Source organism: Poecilia reticulata, chromosome 15, assembly GCF_904066995.2.
Source record: "Poecilia reticulata chromosome 15, P_reticulata-male-v2, whole genome shotgun sequence".
In the NCBI taxonomy this organism is placed as follows: Eukaryota; Metazoa; Chordata; class Actinopteri; order Cyprinodontiformes; family Poeciliidae; genus Poecilia; species Poecilia reticulata.
Genome location: NC_088844.1, coordinates 7706810 through 7727613, shown reverse-complemented (window position 1 = coordinate 7727613; position 20804 = coordinate 7706810). Strand labels below are relative to the sequence as shown.

Here is a 20804-nt window from a genome sequence, read left to right as displayed (position 1 = left end):
TTGCTGACGGAGACGCGTGGCACGTTGCCTCTGGTGAGAGGCATTGTTTTTATCCAGTGACAGGTGACCGTGTGTTACTTCTTTTAGTCTGTGCAGTTTTTGTGCACTAACCTCTTCATGACCTCCTGTAAAAGTGCAGTCAAACCATTGGTATTTCTGTCCTTAATAGGACACGGTCTTGAACTCTGTTCATTTTTTTTTTGTTACTCCATTAGTGCCTAACCCCAACATCACCCTGAACTTAGCCATTGCCAGTACATAACTCAACTCTTTCACACCTTACCTCTAACCCTTAACCCCAGCAATCTGGTTGGGCTTTTGCTGCCTGTAAGGACTATTGCTTCTAAACAAAGTAAGGGATTGTATCAGAAGAAGTCTTAAAAAAGTACAAGTGGACCTGCTAAGATACAAATAAATTTTGCTGGATGATAAATTGTCCCAGACATTATTGCAATAGACGATAATATTGTTGCTGTAAGACCATTTTCAAGTAATATAACAGGATTGGCATAAAAGCGCAAGAACACAAGTCTCAAAGATCAATAAACAATGGAACTGGAAGACATTTTAAATATCCAAAATAATACAACAGAAACAACAAATAAAATGAATTGTCAAGTTTTTATGAAAAAAAGTAATCCTTCAAAAAAATGGCTAGTTGAGACCAAATCACCAAACTGAAGACTTTTGTCATCCAGTTTTTAGTATAAAAGGGAGAGAAAAGTCAAAAACGATAACTCGTAAAAACAGAAATTACTGAACTCATTTTAATTTATGTGATTATTGATTGACTGCGACAGGCCTAAGTATAACTAGCAAACAGATTATTTCTCATCTTAGCATGGCGTTATGTTGACTTTCTACATTCAAAAACAACATTGTGAAACTAAAACTGGGACTTGGTCACCTTTTGTCTTACTGGTCTTCAGAAAACATCATTACACTGGAAAACACCCCAAAGAGGCAACACAAACAAACACAAACTCATTTTAAAACGGTCTCTTGCACTTTTATCACACACAGAGTTAATGCCTCTCCTACATGTATTCACACCTATTAATTGTGCATGTTCACATAGGAACCGATCTGGTCTCGGTCAGCCTAACCCCTTCTGAAATGACCCCTTGGCCTGTAATGACCCCAAGGAGAGAGGACTCTCGGGGGGCTTCTGACTTGATTTATGTGTTCCTGCTGTTGCCCGACCGGACACTTCTGTTTCATCTCTGAAAGGGGAGGGGAGGGGGGCATTAACCGAACTTAAGGGGGGGAACAATGGTAGTGGGAGACTTTTTAAAAAGCTGGAAAATGAAACGTTTATGAGCTCAGGGTATGGGCGAGAAGGGGAGGAAGGAGACAAAGGGACGCAAACATGCCGCATCTGTTTGGACCCCGAAGAGCGAGGGGAACTCCCTTGCTTTAAATTTCTTTAATATTCCCTCATCAGAAGTGCTTTTGTGTTCCTCCTCGGTTTTATGGTTTGAAGACGGACCTGCAGGGAATTAGGGAGACAGAGGATGGCAAAGCGAGCCAGTAAAAAAGGAAAGATTAACAGCCTTATTGTTTGCTGGAATTTTCTTTACAACTGTTATGTCCTTCATTGCAAAAACACAAACTCTTACCAAGTATTTCTGGTCTAATTTCTAATGCAAATGTCTTAGTATCCTTAAAAAAGACAAATCTGGCTTACACGTCACTTTTCAGGAATATATAGAGCTTGTTTTAAGTCAATAATTACTTGATATTGATGAAGTAGTATTAGTTTGTCTTGCAGATCATTTCACTTATAACATGGGAAAAAATGTCTTGATATAAGTGAAATAATTTGCCAACACTTTATCAATATTATGAAATTATTTACTAAAAACAAGCTCCTATTTCTTGCTGAAAAGTTACTTGTAAGTTAGTTTAGTCTTACTTTAAGTGTACCAAGATACTTACACTAGAAACTAGACCAAAAATAGATTTTTGTGTTTTTGCCGCGTTTAAGCTGCTTCAGAAACACTTCTTGTCAATAGAAGCAGAAACAACATAATTGGAAGTGGAGCTGGTAGCAGTTTTTCTTCTATATTTGCTACATTAAAGCGCGCCGATATGGAATTTCAAAGGAGAGAGGAGAAAGAAATTTAAAAAGAAAAGGGAGGAATGCAAGAATGCACTGACATGGCAGAGCACCATCAAATGAGGGAACGTCTGGAGTTTTATCACCAATGCTCGCTCTCCCTCTCTTGTCCCCCCCCCCCCCCACCAACCGTTACCCTGTTTTTGCTGGGGAGGTCGGGGGGAGATATGGAAGGCGGAGGAGGAGGAGCGAGGGCAAAGAGGGTTGAGGGAGGCCTGAGCATTCCTTTAACTCTCCTCTCCTCTGCACTTCAAACCCTTCGCAGAAGGGACGAGGTCATCCTGAGGCCAGCGCTGGCTAAGGATTGACCTCTTCTTCTTCTTGACGTTCCCTAATGTCTCCTTGCATCTGTTCTCGCTCTGCTTTGCCCCTTCTTTTCCTTCCTTCTACGTCTTGAGTGGAAAGTTAGGCAATCAGCTCGAAACTCGACGTTAGTTCTAAGAACTAAACATTTTATTGCGTTGGGCAAACTCTTGAGCAAGTTCGGCTCTGCCTATCTGTATCTGCTTCCTCCTCCAGCTGGCTCTTGCTTATCGTCCTTTATGGTGGAAAATGGCAACCTGACTCCCTTAGCAACGAATCTACAGTCTGACCCTGCACACTCCCTCCGCCTCTCAGAAACCCATGCCGGTTTCCTGTCCCTGTCGTCCCCGTATCTGCGGCCAGATGCACCATGGGGCCTGGAACAAAGGATAAAATGCCTCTCATAATAGCAGCCGAGGGAATGGAGAGATGGAGAGAAAGAGAATAGGAGGAGTGAGAGCGTCTGAGGGGTTGAAAAAAGAAAAAGCAACAGGCTCTGCAAACCAGACACTCTTGCTGTGCCCGTTAATAAGCTGGCGCAGAGAAAGACTGGAAGAGAAGAAGAAAGAGTGAAAAAGAAGAGGAAGGAAGAGAGAAAAGAAAACCAGAGTGAGGCTTCACCTTTGCGCGACCCCCCGGGTGCTACAGGGCCGGTGTTTATGGCCTGCTCACTCCCAGGCCTCCCATCCAACACAATGAGCTTCACTATCCGGCCCGGCGACTGGGCGACAATGACCGGGCTATTTTGGTGTGACACGCCGCCGCTGGTGGTACGCATAAAGTTGGGTATAAAAAAAACAAAAAAAACACGGAAGACTGAAGATGACTTACGATGGTCGGGGAATCCATCACACTCTGAACGCCGTCAGAGGTCAGGAGTTGGAGTGCGACCAGGGGCGCATATGTTTGACATACGATTGAACCGACGGAACAGTGGATCCAAAAACATGCCAACCAGATGCCAGAACCAGAACCAGAACCAGAGCCAATGAACTGTTGCTGAGAGACTGGATTGGATTTATTGTGTCTGTATCTAACGTTACATACGAAGGGTTTGTAAAAGTATTCATGCCGCTTTAACTTTTTCACATTCACTCATGGTAAAAAACAACAAAAAAACTTGCATTTTCATCTGTTTATGGAACAAATCAAACTAAAGTGGTTCACAGTGTTCATTACTGCAAGAGGTCAATCAGAACGCTGCTGATCACGTTTTCACTAGAACCAGGATGATAGAAAACATCACCCCAAATCTGAAGTCCTTCCTCTGACTCCATGTAGCTCAGAGGCTTCAAATGAGTTCTGTTAGTTTATAAATCACTGAACGGCTTGGCATTAAAGATCTACTGTTGTCGTAGCAACCTTCCAGACCTCTCAGGTCTTCGGGTGCCGGTTCTGCTCTGCATCTCCAGAACCAGAACCAAACACAGAGGAGCAGCATTCAGCTTCTATGCACCACAAATCTGGAACACACATCAGGAAAACTGCAAAACAGCTGAAACACCGAGTTCCTTTAAATCAGTTCAGTTTCCTTTGATTAGTAGTAACTGGAACATCGATCGACATACTTGATGTGTACTGATGGTTTTGATGTTGACATTTGACAAAATATGTTTATTACTTGTTTCATAATTGGTGATTGTATTATGTTTTTATGATGTAAAGTACTTTGAACTGTCTTGTTGATGGAATGTGATGCAGAAATAAACTTGACTACTCGTGTGAAAACAAACGTATGGTTTTCAAGATATGTACCTCTACAGACTGATATTTGAAAATTGTTTGCTTGCAAGGAGCGTTTAGTTGGACATCTTGTTTCTAAAGGTAACCATCTGATCACCTTCCTTGTCTTTGCCAAAGGACACCTTCTGCAAGGCATGATGCTGCCGCTACTGTGGCAGCATCATGCAGCACCATTGAAAGTTTAATCTTAGCCTTTTTTCATTTTCTTCTCCCCTTCATCAGTTTAGACAAATCAGGTGGATTTGGAACGCTATTTTTTACCTGCATGATAGCAAAAGGTGTGGAACAACAAACATACGCCACATTTTTCAGATCTTTAAACCCTCTTAGTTCCCATCCCAAAAACACTTACATGAATGACAGTTAGGGCTTTAATCTTTAAACTCTTTAAAAAATAATGCATAATTTTTATTCCACTTTACAATTATGCATTACTCTGATGAACTACATTGAAGGTTGTGGTGTGACAAAATGTGCAAAAGTTCAAGAGTTATGAAAACTCTTGCAAGGCACTGAACACTTCTAATGTAACGATTAATTCTCCAACCTTTTCTCCCTCCTTCACTGGGAAGAGTGGAACTGATTGCGACGGCGTCTGCCAAGCCCTTGCTAATGTCCCATTCTGATTACACACACACACACACACACACACACACACACACACACACACACACACACACAAAGATGCACAGACATACTGAGTCGAGTCGGCTGCACACAGGTGTACGCGAAGCGCACGTGAAATGCCCAATTAAAAGCAAGAAATTGTCTTTTTCATCAGCTGCCTTTGTTGCGTGACCAATTAGGGGATAATTTAATAACGAGTGTTGGAAAGATGCAGATTGGATACACAAAAGGTTACTCTGCGAGCTCATTGATTTAAATTCAAGCGCAGTTCCTCGGGATCTGCGGCGCACGTCGTCACACGTCTCCTGAGCCCACAACCAGCTATTACGCCAGTAAGATGAGACTGAAACACACACACACACACACACACGAGCCGAACGTTGCGTCCTCGGCGCTCACTCACCAGTTAGTAACCTGAGACAATTTCTGCACACTCATGCGGCCTGCACAAACTCCCCACGTTTTGCAGCACAGCTGGATATTTCGGGATCGGCTCCATTCATTCTGAAGCAGTCGGCACATTTCGGCGCACGCCAACAGAGTCTGACATGCATATTCATATCCGAGAGCCGCTTAAAATAACTCTGCAACCACACACACACACACACACGCATGCACACGCACACACACTCCTCCTGCCTGCCAATCAGTTTGATTTAATACGCAACAAAGGAAAAAAAGCAAGCTCTGACGGGTAGCTGTGTACTTATCATCAGGTTGTCACTGCGCTTCCTAGCATCAATTGTCTGCCTCAAAACCACAATTAACGCCCCGGCCCGCGTATACTTCCTCCACACGCCGGTGGCGCAGTCACGCTAATAATAAATAGTGGCCCTGACTGTAGGCCTAACGTGATTTTGTAGAAAAGCTGCATGCATTTTGTGGACGTTTTTAGGCATGCTTGCTTGTGGGCGTGTGATGGAAGTGCAGTTATGAGTTTCTCTCCCCGGCTGACAAGTCGGCTTGATCCTCCCTTCGCAGCAGCACTCCCTCGTCCTCCTGAATGAACCAGATTAGTTTATGTTAACTGACATCGACCGCCTGCACAAAGCCGAACGTCCCCGTCCAAGTGAACACGAAGGATAAACACAAGTGGAAACAAGGATCTGGGATTTACTTGTTTACTTTACAAGCGAGAGTGAATTTATGTTGTTTATGTGCGCCTCGCTGGAGTATTCACACTTTTCCACATTACGGGGGTTTTGCATGACAGACTAGCGCAAAGTAGTAAAGTCTGCACCGATATCCTGTGTTGTAAACAGTCTGTCTTTTTCGATGTTCAATACACGTTATGTACATTTTTGGAAAAGCGACTCAACTCAGTTATACATCCAATATTTATATTTTTAATAGCTGCACAATATTTTGTTGTTTTTTGTATATTGTTTTGAACACTAAGAACTTTTTGTGTGAACGTTTATATCTGTTGCTGCTGTTTAATCAAGTTGATTTGTGTTGCACATTTCAGCATCAAGGCAGTTCAAAGCGCTTTGCATCATATAAACATTATATAGTACAAATGCTGAAACCAGTGACAAACATTGGATTTTGTCGTGTGCCACGATCAAAATCATCAACGTGCTTTAAGTATGTTGACCGACTGTGGGTCGAAAGCAACTCTAAGCAGATCAGTTTTTAGTTTCGATTTAAAGGAACTCAGTGTTTCGACTGTTTAGCAGTTTTCTGGAAGTTTGTTCCAGATTTGTTACACCTGAATTTCCCCTTTATAGGACAATAAAGGCTGTTTCTATTCTATTCTATTCTATTTTATTCTATTCTTGTAAAGTGGAATGAAAATGATTTCCTTTTCTAGTGTGGGCTGCCTAAATGTTCCGACTCTTTTACTACGCTACCCCAAAAATAAAATCAAATGCAAGAAATTCCTTTAAAAAGTCTCTCAATTAGCAATCACCCTCAGTTTAGATGCACAAAACCATTTTTGTCGAGGAACGCTAACACATCATCCCCACTGTAAAACACAGTGGTGGCAGCATTGTGCCATAATGGGAGCAGGTAGGAAAGTCATTAGATCTAAATCTAGAGCATTTCTGGAAAAGAAAAAGTAGTGAAAACTGTCAAATCCTGCAGAGGTTCACCTTCTAACAGAATGATAGATGTGAACATAAAGTCAGAATTACAATTCAATAGTTTAGGTCAAAGCAAAGTTTGGAGTTTGGACTGCCCAGCGAAAGCCCAGACCTAAGTTAACTGTGAAAAACTGGAAAAAGGTTTATTTTGAAAAGACAAAGATGTAGAAAGCTGGTGGAGACGTACTCCAAGTTATAATTGGAGCTGAAGGTGACTCAAAACAAAACTTTCACTGGGCCTCTTTGCAAGTTTCACTGCTTATTTTTGTATGTGAATCTCTTTGCGTAGACGTTCTTCTTGCTGTTGCTTTCCTGTGCAGTAAAACCTCCCAAAAATGATGCCTACCTGCATTTCCTTATCTCAACTTAATCCCCCCTTGGAAACGTGTGAAAACAAAATGCATTATCGGCTAATGAATACGTTTTCTTCCCCAGTCTGTATCAATCAAACCGTGCCCACCTTGGCTGAGCATCTTGGGGGCATTTGTGGAAAACCTGAGCGCAAGATAAGAACCACTGGTTTTGAGGAATTTTAAGCTTTCAGCTTAGATGCGGATTTGGTAGAGGGAGAGAAACAAATAAAAGCTGCAACTATTCATTAGCAAACCATATTTAGCACTGAGTCAAAAGATTACGCACCGTCCCTAATTTGTCTGCACAGCTTTCAGCAAGTACAAACACCTACATGCCTTGTTACAGACGAACAATGTGACTGCGTGCTCTTGCTTGTCGGAAAGTTTTCCTCGTTCTCACTTTTTTTTTTTCTTCCCCCTTCAGAACTTTATGGACCAATCGCAGCGCCTTGCTAAAGTATTCACAGCCAATTACAAATCTAACGGAGCTATTTGTATTTTATGCATGAGATCAACTCAAAGCAGTAGATAATTGTAGGGGAAGTTTGATCAAATTGAATGCTTTTCAGGATTTGTTTACAATCAATAATAACTGTGGAGTTGTATTCGGCCCCCTTCGCCTTTACGTCCCTCAATAAAATTCAGCGCTTTTAAGGATTTGTAATTATCCCTGTGGGTTTTTATGACAAACCGTACGGCGCTATAGATCAAACATCTGAGACTCCTACACAAAACACGCAACGCATTACTCAGTCTGCTGTCCTGCCCACCGCCTATAGAAAGCGTCAGTTTGCATCAGTTCTCTGAGAAAAAAAAAAGGTGCGGCCAAGTGCTCATTACCTCTGCATTAGGCTGTGAAGGATGCAAAAACACATGCCCGGAGGTTTGAGACCATATGGACGGAGAAACGCTCGAGAGGTTCGTTTAGAGTGAGGTCATCTAGGAGTCAGAAGACAAAGACGGAGCGCTGCGAGACTGCACCTAATATGTTATGAGACAAGAGGCCTGTGTTTGGAGTCAGCGCAACTTACAAGGCTTTATTGGCAGGCGAATACGTCCTGAACCATCTCCAAACGCATTCGCAGCTATGCGGCGACACACCCACGGACACTGACGCACACAAACACGGCGAGTACATGGAAGGGGTTTTTTCGGTTCCAGCTTCTAAAAACATGAGGTACATTAATAGGGTCACATATGGGGGGGTGGGGGGGGAGAGACTTAGGAGAAACTGTGTGAAGTTCAACTGGAGCTTTGGACCGCAAACAGACACGGTGTCGCTTAATCTCCATTTGCTTCTCCCACGTAAAATGCGAGCATGTATGCGTGTGCGGGGCACAGACAGTGTCCCTGTTGCTCCACTACCCGAAGAGCCCAGTGTCCATTAAAGGGGCCATGAATCCACCACTAAAACTGGTTTTACAGAGTGGAGCAGCAGGCCGGCAAAGCCGCTCACACACACACACACACTACAAGCAGCGTACAGACTGGAGAGGAGCTCGGTCTGTTTATGTGCGTGTCCATGGCAACCAGGTGCCTCACAGAGTCAAATAGAGGAAATATTTGCCACTTGAAAACCACACATGAACTCAGTGACTCTCACAGAGCTGGTTCTGCAGCCACTGCTGACATCTGAATGGGACATGCCAAAAGAAGGAATTTGGAAACACAGACAGTGAGAGTGGCATGAAACTCAAGTCAGGCGCAAAGATAACGATGGCAACAACAACAAAAAAAGGATAAAGACAGAGATTTAGACATTTGAAAGGAGATGCAGTGGTCAAATCTGACCCCAGTTCCTCTTTCTGAGTGAATCAAATTGACTCCCCTCGCCATTAGGATGGCAAAATGGCATTGAGTTATGTAGGAAGAGTAAAGAATGGTAGAATAAGGAGGGAGGCGCACTATAGAGTAGGGTGGGGAGGATAGTGGAATATAATAGGGTAGGGTGAGGAATGTAGAGCAGGAAGGGCAAAGTAGGGTCAGAAAGTGAGGCTAAAATAGGGGAGAGTATGGAGGTCAAAGTAGGGTAGGACAGAAGGAGGCTAAAGTTGAAGAGAATAGGGCAGGTTAAGGGATGTAGGGCAGGACAGGGTGGGGGGACGAAGTGAGGTTGCATAGGGAGGCCTAAGTAGAAGAGAATAGAGTAGGGTGAGGAATGTAAGGCAGGGAGGGCAAAGGTGGATCAGAAAAGGAGGCTAAAGTAGGATATGGTATGGAAGATAAAGTAGGGTAGGATAGAGACATCAAAATTAGGCAGGTTAAGGTAGGATAGAGAGGGCAAAGTAGAACAGAAAAGGGTAAGGAATGTAGGGCAGGATATGGAAAAGGTGGCAAAATGGGGTTGTATAGGGAAGCTAAAGTAGGGTAGATGGAAATAGGTTGGGAATGTTTAGAGGCTTTAAGAGAATTTCACTCTGCAAAGAACTCAACTAGAAGCATGAAAATTACCCTAACCAATGTCTGGTTTCCTGCTTATCCTTTGTTGCTTCAAAATAAGAGCTAAAAGCAAAGTTCTAAACTAAGTCTGGGCTAAACATAACCGAAGAGGATTCAGCCTTCATCTTTGTCCCTGCTTCACTTCTGGCACATTGTGCCACTGTTGAACTCAGCCACCTTTGTCCATCAATACTGGAGAGAGAAAGGGATGGCTGGAGGCCTGGTGCTGGTCAGAAACAAGCACTGCTGTCCGCTCCTCGACCGCAGCGGACCCAGCCTGTGTCCTCTAGCCTTCGGGTTTGGATCGAACTGTTTGTGTGGCTCCCACCGTGAATGCGCATCACACTCTGAGAATGCGTGTGGAGCTCTATTCCGTTTGAGCTACTTTAGGGGTGAGTATTACATATGTATCACCTTATTTACAGTGTGAGAGGTTGTTAACTATAAATATAAATACGCATAGTTACAAAATGAATCCGTTACACGCCTCTTCGGTTTCCAAATAGAAAAAAAAAGAAGGTCTGTGTAGAGCAGCTCCACACACACAGGCTGTATCGCTGACGGGGCTTGCGACGGGCACTGCTGCAAACGGACTGGGTGACCTAAATCCCACTCCATACTGCCCGTGTCATATCCTGCCACTGCGCGTGTCACTTCCCCCTGCAGCTCGCAGCAGCTTTCACCATGGGGGATCCTCACTGCTGCTCAGAAACAAGTGAAGGTAGCTTTTTTTTTTTTTTTGGGCAGCAAATGTCCGCCGTCAGCAGACAGAAAGCAAAAAATATATCATTATTTTTTTTCCCCACATGCTCACTTGCTTGGCATGGGCCGTGCAAACTCAGCAATGTTTTACTGAAAAATCAACACGGCCCAAGCGTCATATTATGACTTTTTTTACAGTAGCAGCAAATAAGACTTTGACACAATAGTTTAAGAGGAGACTTGGAGGGGTCACATTTCACCAGAAAGATAACAGAAGCAAGGTCTTCATGTTGGAAAACACCTGAAATTTATTAGCAGGAAATGAATGTCATCCCTTCATCCAGTTCTTGTCTTTTCTTTGTTGCTACAAAACCCTTTGCCGTGTGTCCCAATGATTCCTTTTTCACAGCAAACGTCAACGTGAGAACGCCCGGCCGACGGACGGCGGAGAGTATACTACGGCGACCGTGTGGGTTTCCACACAGACCGTGGCATTCACATTCTGTCACCCTTTCATGTTTTGGAACTACCCCGACCCCTCCCTTCCCCACTATAAAACGAGGTTGAAAAGCAAAGGAGAGGAGTGGGAAGAAAAGAAGAGGGAATAAAAAATAAAAAAAAGACAGCGAGGGGCGAATGAAGAGAAATGCAGGTTTGGCCTCGGGCGGCGTGCTGTGATGTAAGAGAAACACGGGGAGGAGAGGGCAAGAAAGAGGAGGAGGAGCAGGAGGAGGGGTGGCGTTCAGTGGAGTAGGTGCATCTTTTGCATGTGTGTGTGCGTGCGTTCGCGTGTGTAAGGTTGTGCACAGACACACCAACCACGCGGATTTCTGTTGACATAATACAGTAAAGATCGAGTTGTGTCGGCACAGGCCGAAGATTCCCGTAAAGGGCTATTGCTAGCAACTGAGAGATTCCAATATTGTTTTTGAAATTGTTCATGCATCTTAAGCCTGCACTGGAAAACTAAGGGTGAGGTCATATCTGAAGTGTGTGCATGCGTGTGTGTGTGTGTGTGTGTGCGTGTGTGTGTGTGTCTGCTGTAATGTCAGAGAGTTTCAGAGTGAAGCAACCTGACGGAGCTGCAGTGTACGAAACAGGCTTCGGGGCATGGGTTGAAACTTGGCCTGCTAATTCTAAAACACACACACGCATGCACGCGTATGTACACGCACACACACACACACACACGCACGCACGCACACACACACGCACACGCACACACACACACACACACACACGCGCACACACACACACACACACACACACACACACCTTAGAAGAGTTTCTGTGAACAAGTTCCAGCATCTACCTTTTTCTGGCCTGTCAACATCCTGAGCCTCACGACTCGTCTCACTGTACCTGTTTTCCTCTCTTTCTCCTACATTTGACTGTTTCATTATTTACCACTTGGACCTGGATTATTTTGTTTTATTTATGGCAATAACCGGCACTGTGGGCTATCCGAAGTGACAGCACTCAGACTGGGGATAGTTTATGAGCTCCTGCCTGATTTAATCAGTAAATATGATTATTTTAATCATTTAATATTGAAGGCAAAAACCAAACGTACTTGGCAACACAATGTTTGTATAGAAGAAGTCTGCAAGGAGGAACCAGAACATCCATAAGCCCAGCAATATATGTTGTTTTTTTATAGGGTTTACAAAGTATTGATATAAGTGTTAAATATAAGCAGATAAATCGGTTTCCTTCCATAAAATGTGTCTTTTTCAAAAAAAAGGAGTGAATCGAAACTCCTTTTACCAACTTTATGTTCCTTTTCTCAACATGGTTTGATATTCTGAGCATTATATAATAGCAATCACATAAAATATCAGATATTGAGAGTGTTTGTTTTCAGGAGAGAGAACAAAATCAAAACACTTGCTGTATTTATATATGTCTGCAGGCATAAGTACAGTTGTATTTCGTCACCTTCCTAAAAAAAAAAAAAAAAAAAAAAGGCAGGCGTCAGTTTTTGCCAAAAGTGTTTTTTTTTTTTTTTTTTTTTTTGCTTAAACATGTTTTGGAAAGAAAGAGGTTGTGATTTTCACTCAAGCCATTATTTTAGGAAGGTGATGATATGCATTTTCATGGGGTTTACAAACAAAGTATTGATATAAGTGGTAGAAATAAATAGATAAACAGGTTTCCTTCCATAAATTTAGTCTTTTTCAAAAACTTGAAACTCCTTTCACCAACTTTTTGCTCTTTTTCTAAACATCTTTTAATGTACTGAACATTATATAATAGAAATGACATAACATATCAGGTGGTTTGTTAAGCATAAAATGAAATCAAAACACTTTCTGCCTTCATACATCCCAATAAGAATAAAACTTTTCTCTTCTGCTCAGCGAATGATGAATGTTACATTTTCAAAATTAATTTCTTTACTTCCCAACACAAACTTACAGCACATACTCAAAAGTTACCGTCACTCAATTTTTTTTGACAAGAATCCACTACTAGAATCTCAACGATGACACCTCCAAATTACAATCTAACTAATGAAGCCACACTGGAAGGTTTTTAGCGGGTTCCCATGTTCATTTTAGAAGACGTTAACTCAAATTTTCCACATTCTTGTTTCCTCCTCCTTTATCTGTGTCTGTTCTGTTGCTCTTCCTCCCCCGGTCGGCTCTGTTTTGTGTCGAGCCATGCTTTCAGAAACCTGATAAGCAGCAGATGCACTCGTGCGTCGCCACGCCACGCCCTCTTCGACAGCATCACCGTTCGTCCAGCCAGCTCCTTCGCAATACTCTCCTCCAAACTCTCTCCCTCTCTCTCTGTCCAGGCTTTTAAGACGTTCGTAAAAGGAGGTCTTATTGACAAAACAATTGCTCGGCGGGGCTTAAACACTGCCTTTAAAGGGGTATTATTAAATTGCAGGCAGGAAGGAGAGGGGCAGCCAACAAGGGAAACCTGATGACCTGCCCATCGATTTTTACATCACCGGAGCGTTAGGAGAACTTAGCGTAGAGATACTGACTGCTGCCACAGAGAGACGTTTTATATGATGCACATTGAGCTTTTAGCTGCTGCCTGTATTTAGTGCTGCATAATTGCGTTGTGTTGTTCTAAAAACACTTTGATAAAGTGGCTGCAGAGAGATACGCATGCAGATACACCCGAGTCTGTACAGGTCAGCATTAGTTTTATCTCCCACACAAATGTGCACATTCTCACGATAGCTTATCTTCAGGAGCCTGAGCTGCTTGTGGTTCGTTGTGATGAAGACTTGTTCTCCCCTGTTGAGGTGTGATCAATGGCCAGAGGTGGGTAGTGACCACTTGCATCAACTCAGTTGCATTTACTAGAGCAGGTTTTGGAGAAAAAATGTACTTTTAATTGGGTAATTTTGCTATGAAGCAAATTGCTGCTTTTTCTTGAGTAAGATGTCTGGATACACAACCCACTGTGACTAACTTCACTGAATGAAAAATGAAAACTTTTTAACGTCAGTATTTGTTAAAGTTTCGTAAACTTTATATTGTATGAGAGAATGATTTGGAAAAATGTTTGTTTTTACCTTCACAGTCAGTCAGAATAAATGACTTTCCCCCATTTTGTCTCCTGACTGACAGCATTTGTGCTGAATCTTGACTCAAAAGTCATGGACATGAATACTTTTGCATGCTTATTGTACGCATCTGACAGTTAAGTGTACTCCAGACTCACTGCAACTCGCTGAAGGGTTTATAAGTTTGCATACTGATGACATTGTAATCTACTGCTCAAAGACCTTGAAGCATCACTAAGCATCTTCTTCTAATCAGTAAGGATTTTTCATTGATGCCACATTCATCATCTCATAGGAAAGCTCAAAATCTTGTTACATAATAATAAAAAATCAATGAGATCTTGTATGTGTCCACGTAGGTCTAGGGGTCATTTGTGCTTGGACAGTGCCCCTGTCCACTAAGTGTATGTGTAACCTTCCTGGCCTGTGTGTGCACGTCTCCATTCAGGCCTTCCTTCGTTTCAACTCTCTTTCTACTCTGCATGAATCTCTCTCCATTCAAATTGAGATTCCCTGGTGCAGCGTACTTCTGCCAATAATTCATGAGTGATCTGCGCCCCCTTGCCGGCCTTTAGCATTTTTATTTAATCTCGCCGAGCCCCACCACGTGCCCGCTCATCAATAATGCACGGAGACATGTGTGTTAACACATCCGCGGTGCGTGAGAGAAAAGAGCAAGAGGAGAGAGCTGCACGAGTGTGCAGCAGACGCTGTGTGATGAAGCACATGACGATGAAGAAATCCTGCGCGCGAGTGTGAGTGTTCGCCGGCGTTGTGTCGCTGTACCATGTGACGGGGCGTGTGTTTCCATCCGTGAGCGCGGCCGTACGCTTTTCATCTTCAAACCTTCCTCTGCTGGGACGACATGAACACGGACAACCCCGCCGCGCGTCTGTGGTCGTTTGACATGAATTAAACTCAAATGACTTTCGCGCAACTCCGAGCAACACTCTCGCTAAGCGCTCCGTGCCCTCTGAAGTTGGAAACTGAACTCGGTTGTGCGCTGTGCATGTGTGTGTGTGTGTGCATGCGTGTGTGTGTGCGCGCGCCTGAATTTGATCACGTCTACGTACGAACGAGTGTGTTTTTCCAATAGCCGCTGACAAACAGAATCACATCTAGGGAAATTGACTTCACTAAATCAGTGGGTCAGGAGGTAACATCACTAGGGGTTGCTATGGAGACACCCAATGACGGGGCTTCCCATCCAGCACAACAACACGCCAGTGAAATGGCAGTTCCCCTAACATAACCTTCCTCTTTCTTTCCCTCCCTCTCCATCGCTCCGTCATTGTCCGTCTTTTATTTTTCCATTTCTTCCTCACCTCTCTCTCTTCTTCTAATCGTTCTCTTCCTGTTTTCATCTCTTTCTCCTCGTTTTCTTTGTATTTCTTTTAATTCTCAGTCGTCCTTTCAAGCCGCGACTTGCGGCTCGCTTGCTCAGACAACTGAACCATGCATGGAAATCTGCCTGTGGACAAATACCCACACACACACACGCACGCACACACACACACACACACGCACGCACACACATGCAGACACACTTGTATATATCAAAATGTGAGGGGGCAGCGGGATCCCAGCATGCAGGGTTTAACAGTTAATACCCCTTAGATTAACCACCCCCGGTTCCTCTCTCTCACTCACACACACACACACACACACACACACACACACACACACACACACACACACACACACACACACACACACACACACACTCGCACACGACATCTTCCACAAACCAAGATTAGCCACCTACGATTTGCACAGTGTGTGTGGTGGCCTTGCTCTCTCCCTCTCTCTGTCTCTCACAGACACACACACACACACAAACCTTCAGGGTTTCTTGCCATACCCATACAAAAAACAAACACACACCAAGCTACAGTTCATGTGACTGTGTAAGTCTATCTGTCTCTTGCACAAACACACACACACACACACACACACACACACACACACTACCACAGCTGTAAGAAGTGACCCCCTCCCTTGGATTTTAAAGGTGGTTGGGTGGTGGGGGGGGGGGTCACGTGATTTGATAACCTCTACAGGATTCCCTTTGGTCAGAAGGCAGTGCATGTGTGTGTGTGTGTGTGTGTGTGTGTGTGTGTGTGTGTGTGTGTGTGTGTGTATGTTTGTGTTGGGTATAATCCTCCACAGACTGATCCATCATACCCTAATCTAACATCTCTGAGGTCTCGGACCGAACAATGGCTGCGAATAATGCTAACATCATTAGACGGCTGGTAATGGGGGAGTTATCGGGCCTCATCTTTTCCCTTCCTTCTTGTCCTTCTCACCCTTCTTTTTTTTTTTGTTACTCTTCATCTATTTTTCACTCTCGCTAGGCCGCTCATCGTTTTCTTCTCGCCTCTCCTCCACTCGTTTTTATGCCCGCACCTCGCAAGGCGCTTTCAAGGATTATTTTAAGGGCTGCGCAGATCAAACGCGCTCTGCCAGGGCCGTGCCTCGGCTACCCGGGCTTCAGCCCCTTTAATTAGACACGGCTAATAACGCTAAGCATGTGCTGATAGCTATCTCACTGATAAGACCGGCCGCGCGAGGACATAGGGCCCCTTTCCACCTTTAACAGTGTTACCTAAGGTTAAAACGGATAGTTAGCAACCTTATTTTATGAGCCTGGCCAGTCACACTTGTTTGCAATTAGCTGCCTAGTTGGCACTCGCAGAGCGGTAATTTGCAGAGGCAGGTTAGCAGCCAGGCTGTAGACTTCCAAGTGGGGCCCCTTCTTAACAAGGATGACTTTAAAAGCTAAAGTTGCCCCAAAAATATTTGAAATACTGGAGCTATGAGATCTTGTGATATTGACTCATTTAAGCGCTGATGTAATGGGGAGTTAAAACACTTGTAGCGAAGTCAGAAAGAAAGTAATCGTTCAGATGCAATGTTCAGTTAATGAGCTCTGCTCTTTGGGCTGGGTAGCAACCAGGGCCGTCTCTAGGTTTAAAGGAAAGGGGTGGTTTAGCCCCCAGGATCTGAGCAAACAGAGCAGGAAGGTAGAAAACCTCTCAAACAAAAACTGAGAAGTTGCTTTTATACAACTAGTTTCTGGGGTAATGGAAACCTCACAGTACAAAATATGACTGTGAACAACTGATCAATATAACAAAATGATTTCTTAGTGAATGTTGCCAAGATAAACAGAATTATTTGTGGCACATTCTGGCCAAATTATATTGAATGTGTTGGCAGTTTTTTTTAACAACAACATAATAATAATAATAATAATAATAATAATAATAATAATAATAATAATAACAACAAACACCAAATTATTTAGAGGGGCTTAAAACAATTTTACAGAGACTTCAGGTCCCTAAAATAGGTTTAATGACATCCATCGTACCAACACAGTTAGCACTAAAGAAGTTCCCAGAACTTTCAAAACATTTAAGTTTCAATATTTAATGTAGCCAGTCAAAAAAAGAAGAAAGATAACTGGGTAACCGAAGAGATACAAACAACTCCTACACCCAAGGATCATATAGGCATGCAAGAAATCAGCATCTGATTTGTATAGTCAATCTAAAATACATAAGTTGCTCTCAGACTGGTGCTTCGCTTGTCATGTATGCTGTCTTAAATGTGAAAAACACACATTCAGCAAATCTAAAGATGAGGAATTAATGCAGATTTGAAAGTTTTCAAAGTGTCTCATCTTTCACGTTTTTTGTTGCTTTTAAAGCAGCATGGATTATGTGCGTAGATTGGGATGAAAGATGTGAAATTTACAGTGGTCAGAAAAGCCATGAAGTAGATCACACCACCAGTTTCACTTTCACTTTCAAGCATCTGGTATGCCATGGTGAGTTTCCGTCAATGCAGAGTTTGTGTCTCAGGAGACCTGCAGGATACTAGCTGGTCATGGTTCAAATACTATAGCAGTGACACACGTATGGTACACATGGCATGTGAGATCTGAGACGGTCATGGCGAAGTATTCTGTAGAGGTCCATTAAGATTATTCTAGACTGGTTATTAAAATGCAGTTTGTAAAACCTACACCGGTAAAAACAAACTGAAGTCCTCCATAGTAAAAAAAAAAAATTCATCTCATCTAGTGACCTCAACATAATGTCTCATGAGCTGCATGTACTGCTAAAAAAAATGACTAAAGTTGCTAAAAAGGACAACAAATCTAAGCAATTAGTACTTTTTGCTATTATGAGTAAAATGAATCCTAGATTTTAGCATTCTGCTTAAATATTGCAATCAATTTAGACAAAATAAGCCCAAAGATTAGAATGAACGTTAATTACAGTAATGCTAAAACAGAATCCGTAAACCCTGAAATGAATGGGCCAAACACCTATAATTACCCTGTAAGCTACCACTTTTCAAGTGATCATCCCTCATCTAACTTGCACATAATGAATGATGTTATTGGATTTTTTTTTTAAAAGATAGTTAATTTACATGGTGCTCATGTCAGGGCTGAGTTAAGCAGTTGCCTTTTGAGGGAAAAAAAAAAAAGAAAGAGAAAAACCACTCCAGGCCATATCTCCTCACATGGATTGATCTGGGTTGAGGAGGAATTCAGTAAGAGAGGGATGAAAAGTAGGGGAGGAGGGGAGGCATTAATTCCAATCATTAAGAACTAGGATAGCCCCAGGCGGTCCCACCCCAAAAAAAACAAAAAAAAAAATCGACTGCATGTAAACTCTGAAGTGACTTACCAGTTGTTCACTTGTAGGATGGTGAGTCCTGTGTCCTGCGCCAGCTGTTTCTTCTGTTCTTCTGAGGGGTAGGGATGCTGAGGGAGGAGAAAGACAACATGCATGAGAAGAAGAAAAATGTAAAAAGAAAAATAACCACAAATTGATTAAGGAGGCTTATAGTTTTCTGAGTTGAGGGTCTTGATGTGAACAATCACATGAGCAAAAAAAAAAACAAAAAAACCACGCAGGTAGAAATGAGACGTGTGTGTTCAGTCTCACAGGCTGTGTCTATATCTAGATTTATACTGTAAGTTGGTGTATGAGTGCATCAATAACCCCCCCCTCACACACACACACACACAATTCATTAATGAAATATGAAATCTTGTAATTAATGGCAGCCAAAAAGGCAAGCCAATTAGAAAGTTAAGTGAAGTGGAGAACCAGCTCTGGTAATTAGGCAGCCTCTTACACAAATATATTCGCATCGACACCCCCCCTTTCACCCCGCTGCATATGTAATCAGTGAGATGAGAAAACGTAGCGTCGACCCAACGGAATAAAGACAAGCAAAGACGGTTAACACTCACGTAATCCTTTGTCTTCACTCCCGCTGGTTATAGATTGTAACACCGATTTAACCGTTAGGTTTGCTCTTTTTTTGCTGCCAAGATTGATACATTTTCACGAATGCGTCCTTGCTTTCTTTTATCCTCCATCTTAAAAGAGGAAGAGGGGATTCCCTAGGAATACATAATACCTTCTCAGTGAGGCTTTTAATCTGGTTTAAGAGGTCTTTAAAGGGTTAAATAACTTCAGTTCAACAAATCTAAGCGAACTCTTAATACCTTTATAAAGATTTTAGGAGTGAGCGTCTGTGATTTTTTTCCAAATTCCAATGCACAAAAACTTTCAATATTAAAAGACCTCGATATTTAAAGGGCTTGTCTGCTGAAGCACCATATGGTTCCTATACCGTGATAAAATCTCATACAGTCTCACATTCCCACACACAGAGAAACACTCCAAGAAGCTGCATTTCCATTATAAATGTGTGCAAAACTTTAATATTGGTCGAAAAAACACATTTTCACAATTGCGGTGTTTTCATTAAATAAGAAATACAGCTAAGATCACGTGAATGTGTTTGTTCACATGATAAATCATTAATAAACATGCCAGGTCATCGTCCTCCACCCAGTTCCTGTCGTCTTCTCCGTCTTTCCTGGTAACATCCGGTTGTTGAATGCACGGCTCGTTTGAGACGAAACAAAAAAGTGTTTCCATTGCAGTTTTGCGAAACACACGAACTTTGATACAAACAAAACATCACCTCATCCTAGTGCAAAAAATTTTTTAATCGAAAAACACGAGGTTTTTTTCAAAATTGACCTTTTTCCATTAAGCAAATTTATTTATGCAATTTCAATTTGCGCACTTTTAAAGTCAACGGAAATGCAGCCGGAGTCTTTCGCGAACGCTCTGGCAGGTCAGACTCATAAACTGGAACTAAATGAATCAACTTTAGGTTACTGGCTTATTTTTGGATGCTAAAAGGAAACCTGAATGCATATTGTTGCATCCGACTGGACAGTTAAACTGAGCCTGTTTCAAAGCGGCTTTACGAGTCCACCCCCTCCCACCACGAACCAGCTGAGAACAGTTAACGCTGAGCCACCTGTTTATATATATAGCAGGCGGATGTGCACTGAAGGAGTATGTGGATTTACATGAGAGCATGTGGCATCATGTTGGCTTGGACTGTTTCATGCAGCACAATGTCCGGTTCATGAGTGAGACAAATCCGGGTCTGTGCCGTAAGCAGGCCATAAAAAGAGAAGAGGAGGGATGATGAAGAAAAGCCAGAGGTGAACGACGCGCAAGTAATTTCACGACCAGTGTGTCTGAACACACTGGAAATTATTGTGTATCCGTTTACATAAGATACGCTAATTAAAAAAAAAGGAACATTTTACCGACCAAAGGGTTTGATTTACTCAAGCATTTTGGTTTTATGAAACCAATAAATGTCACTGAAAAACCTAGAAAAGACAAAAAAAAAAAGCATAACTTCTGTTGCTGGCATTTATGACTTGCATCCCAAATTAGAGTGACCAACACTGACACCATGCATGTGGCCGGTGTTTGCAGTGTGCCTAACAAGGCGACAGACTCATGATAGTCAATCAGACAAGAAAAATCAGTCTGGCGCCAGCT

The 20804-nt window shown here is 42.7% G+C and overlaps 1 protein-coding gene across 3 annotated transcripts in view; it reads right to left on the bottom strand.

The window, feature by feature from the left end:
- The window catches only part of meis1b (Meis homeobox 1 b), a 106804-nt gene that overhangs the window by 11466 nt on the left and 74534 nt on the right, over positions 1 to 20804 (bottom strand). For all 3 annotated transcript variants that reach the window (XM_081616641.1, XM_008428866.3, XM_008428865.3), the window contains exon 9: positions 18606 to 18682. In XM_081616641.1, coding sequence (XP_081472767.1) covers positions 18606 to 18682 — 77 coding nt within the window. The remainder of the gene's footprint in view (positions 1 to 18605; positions 18683 to 20804) is intronic.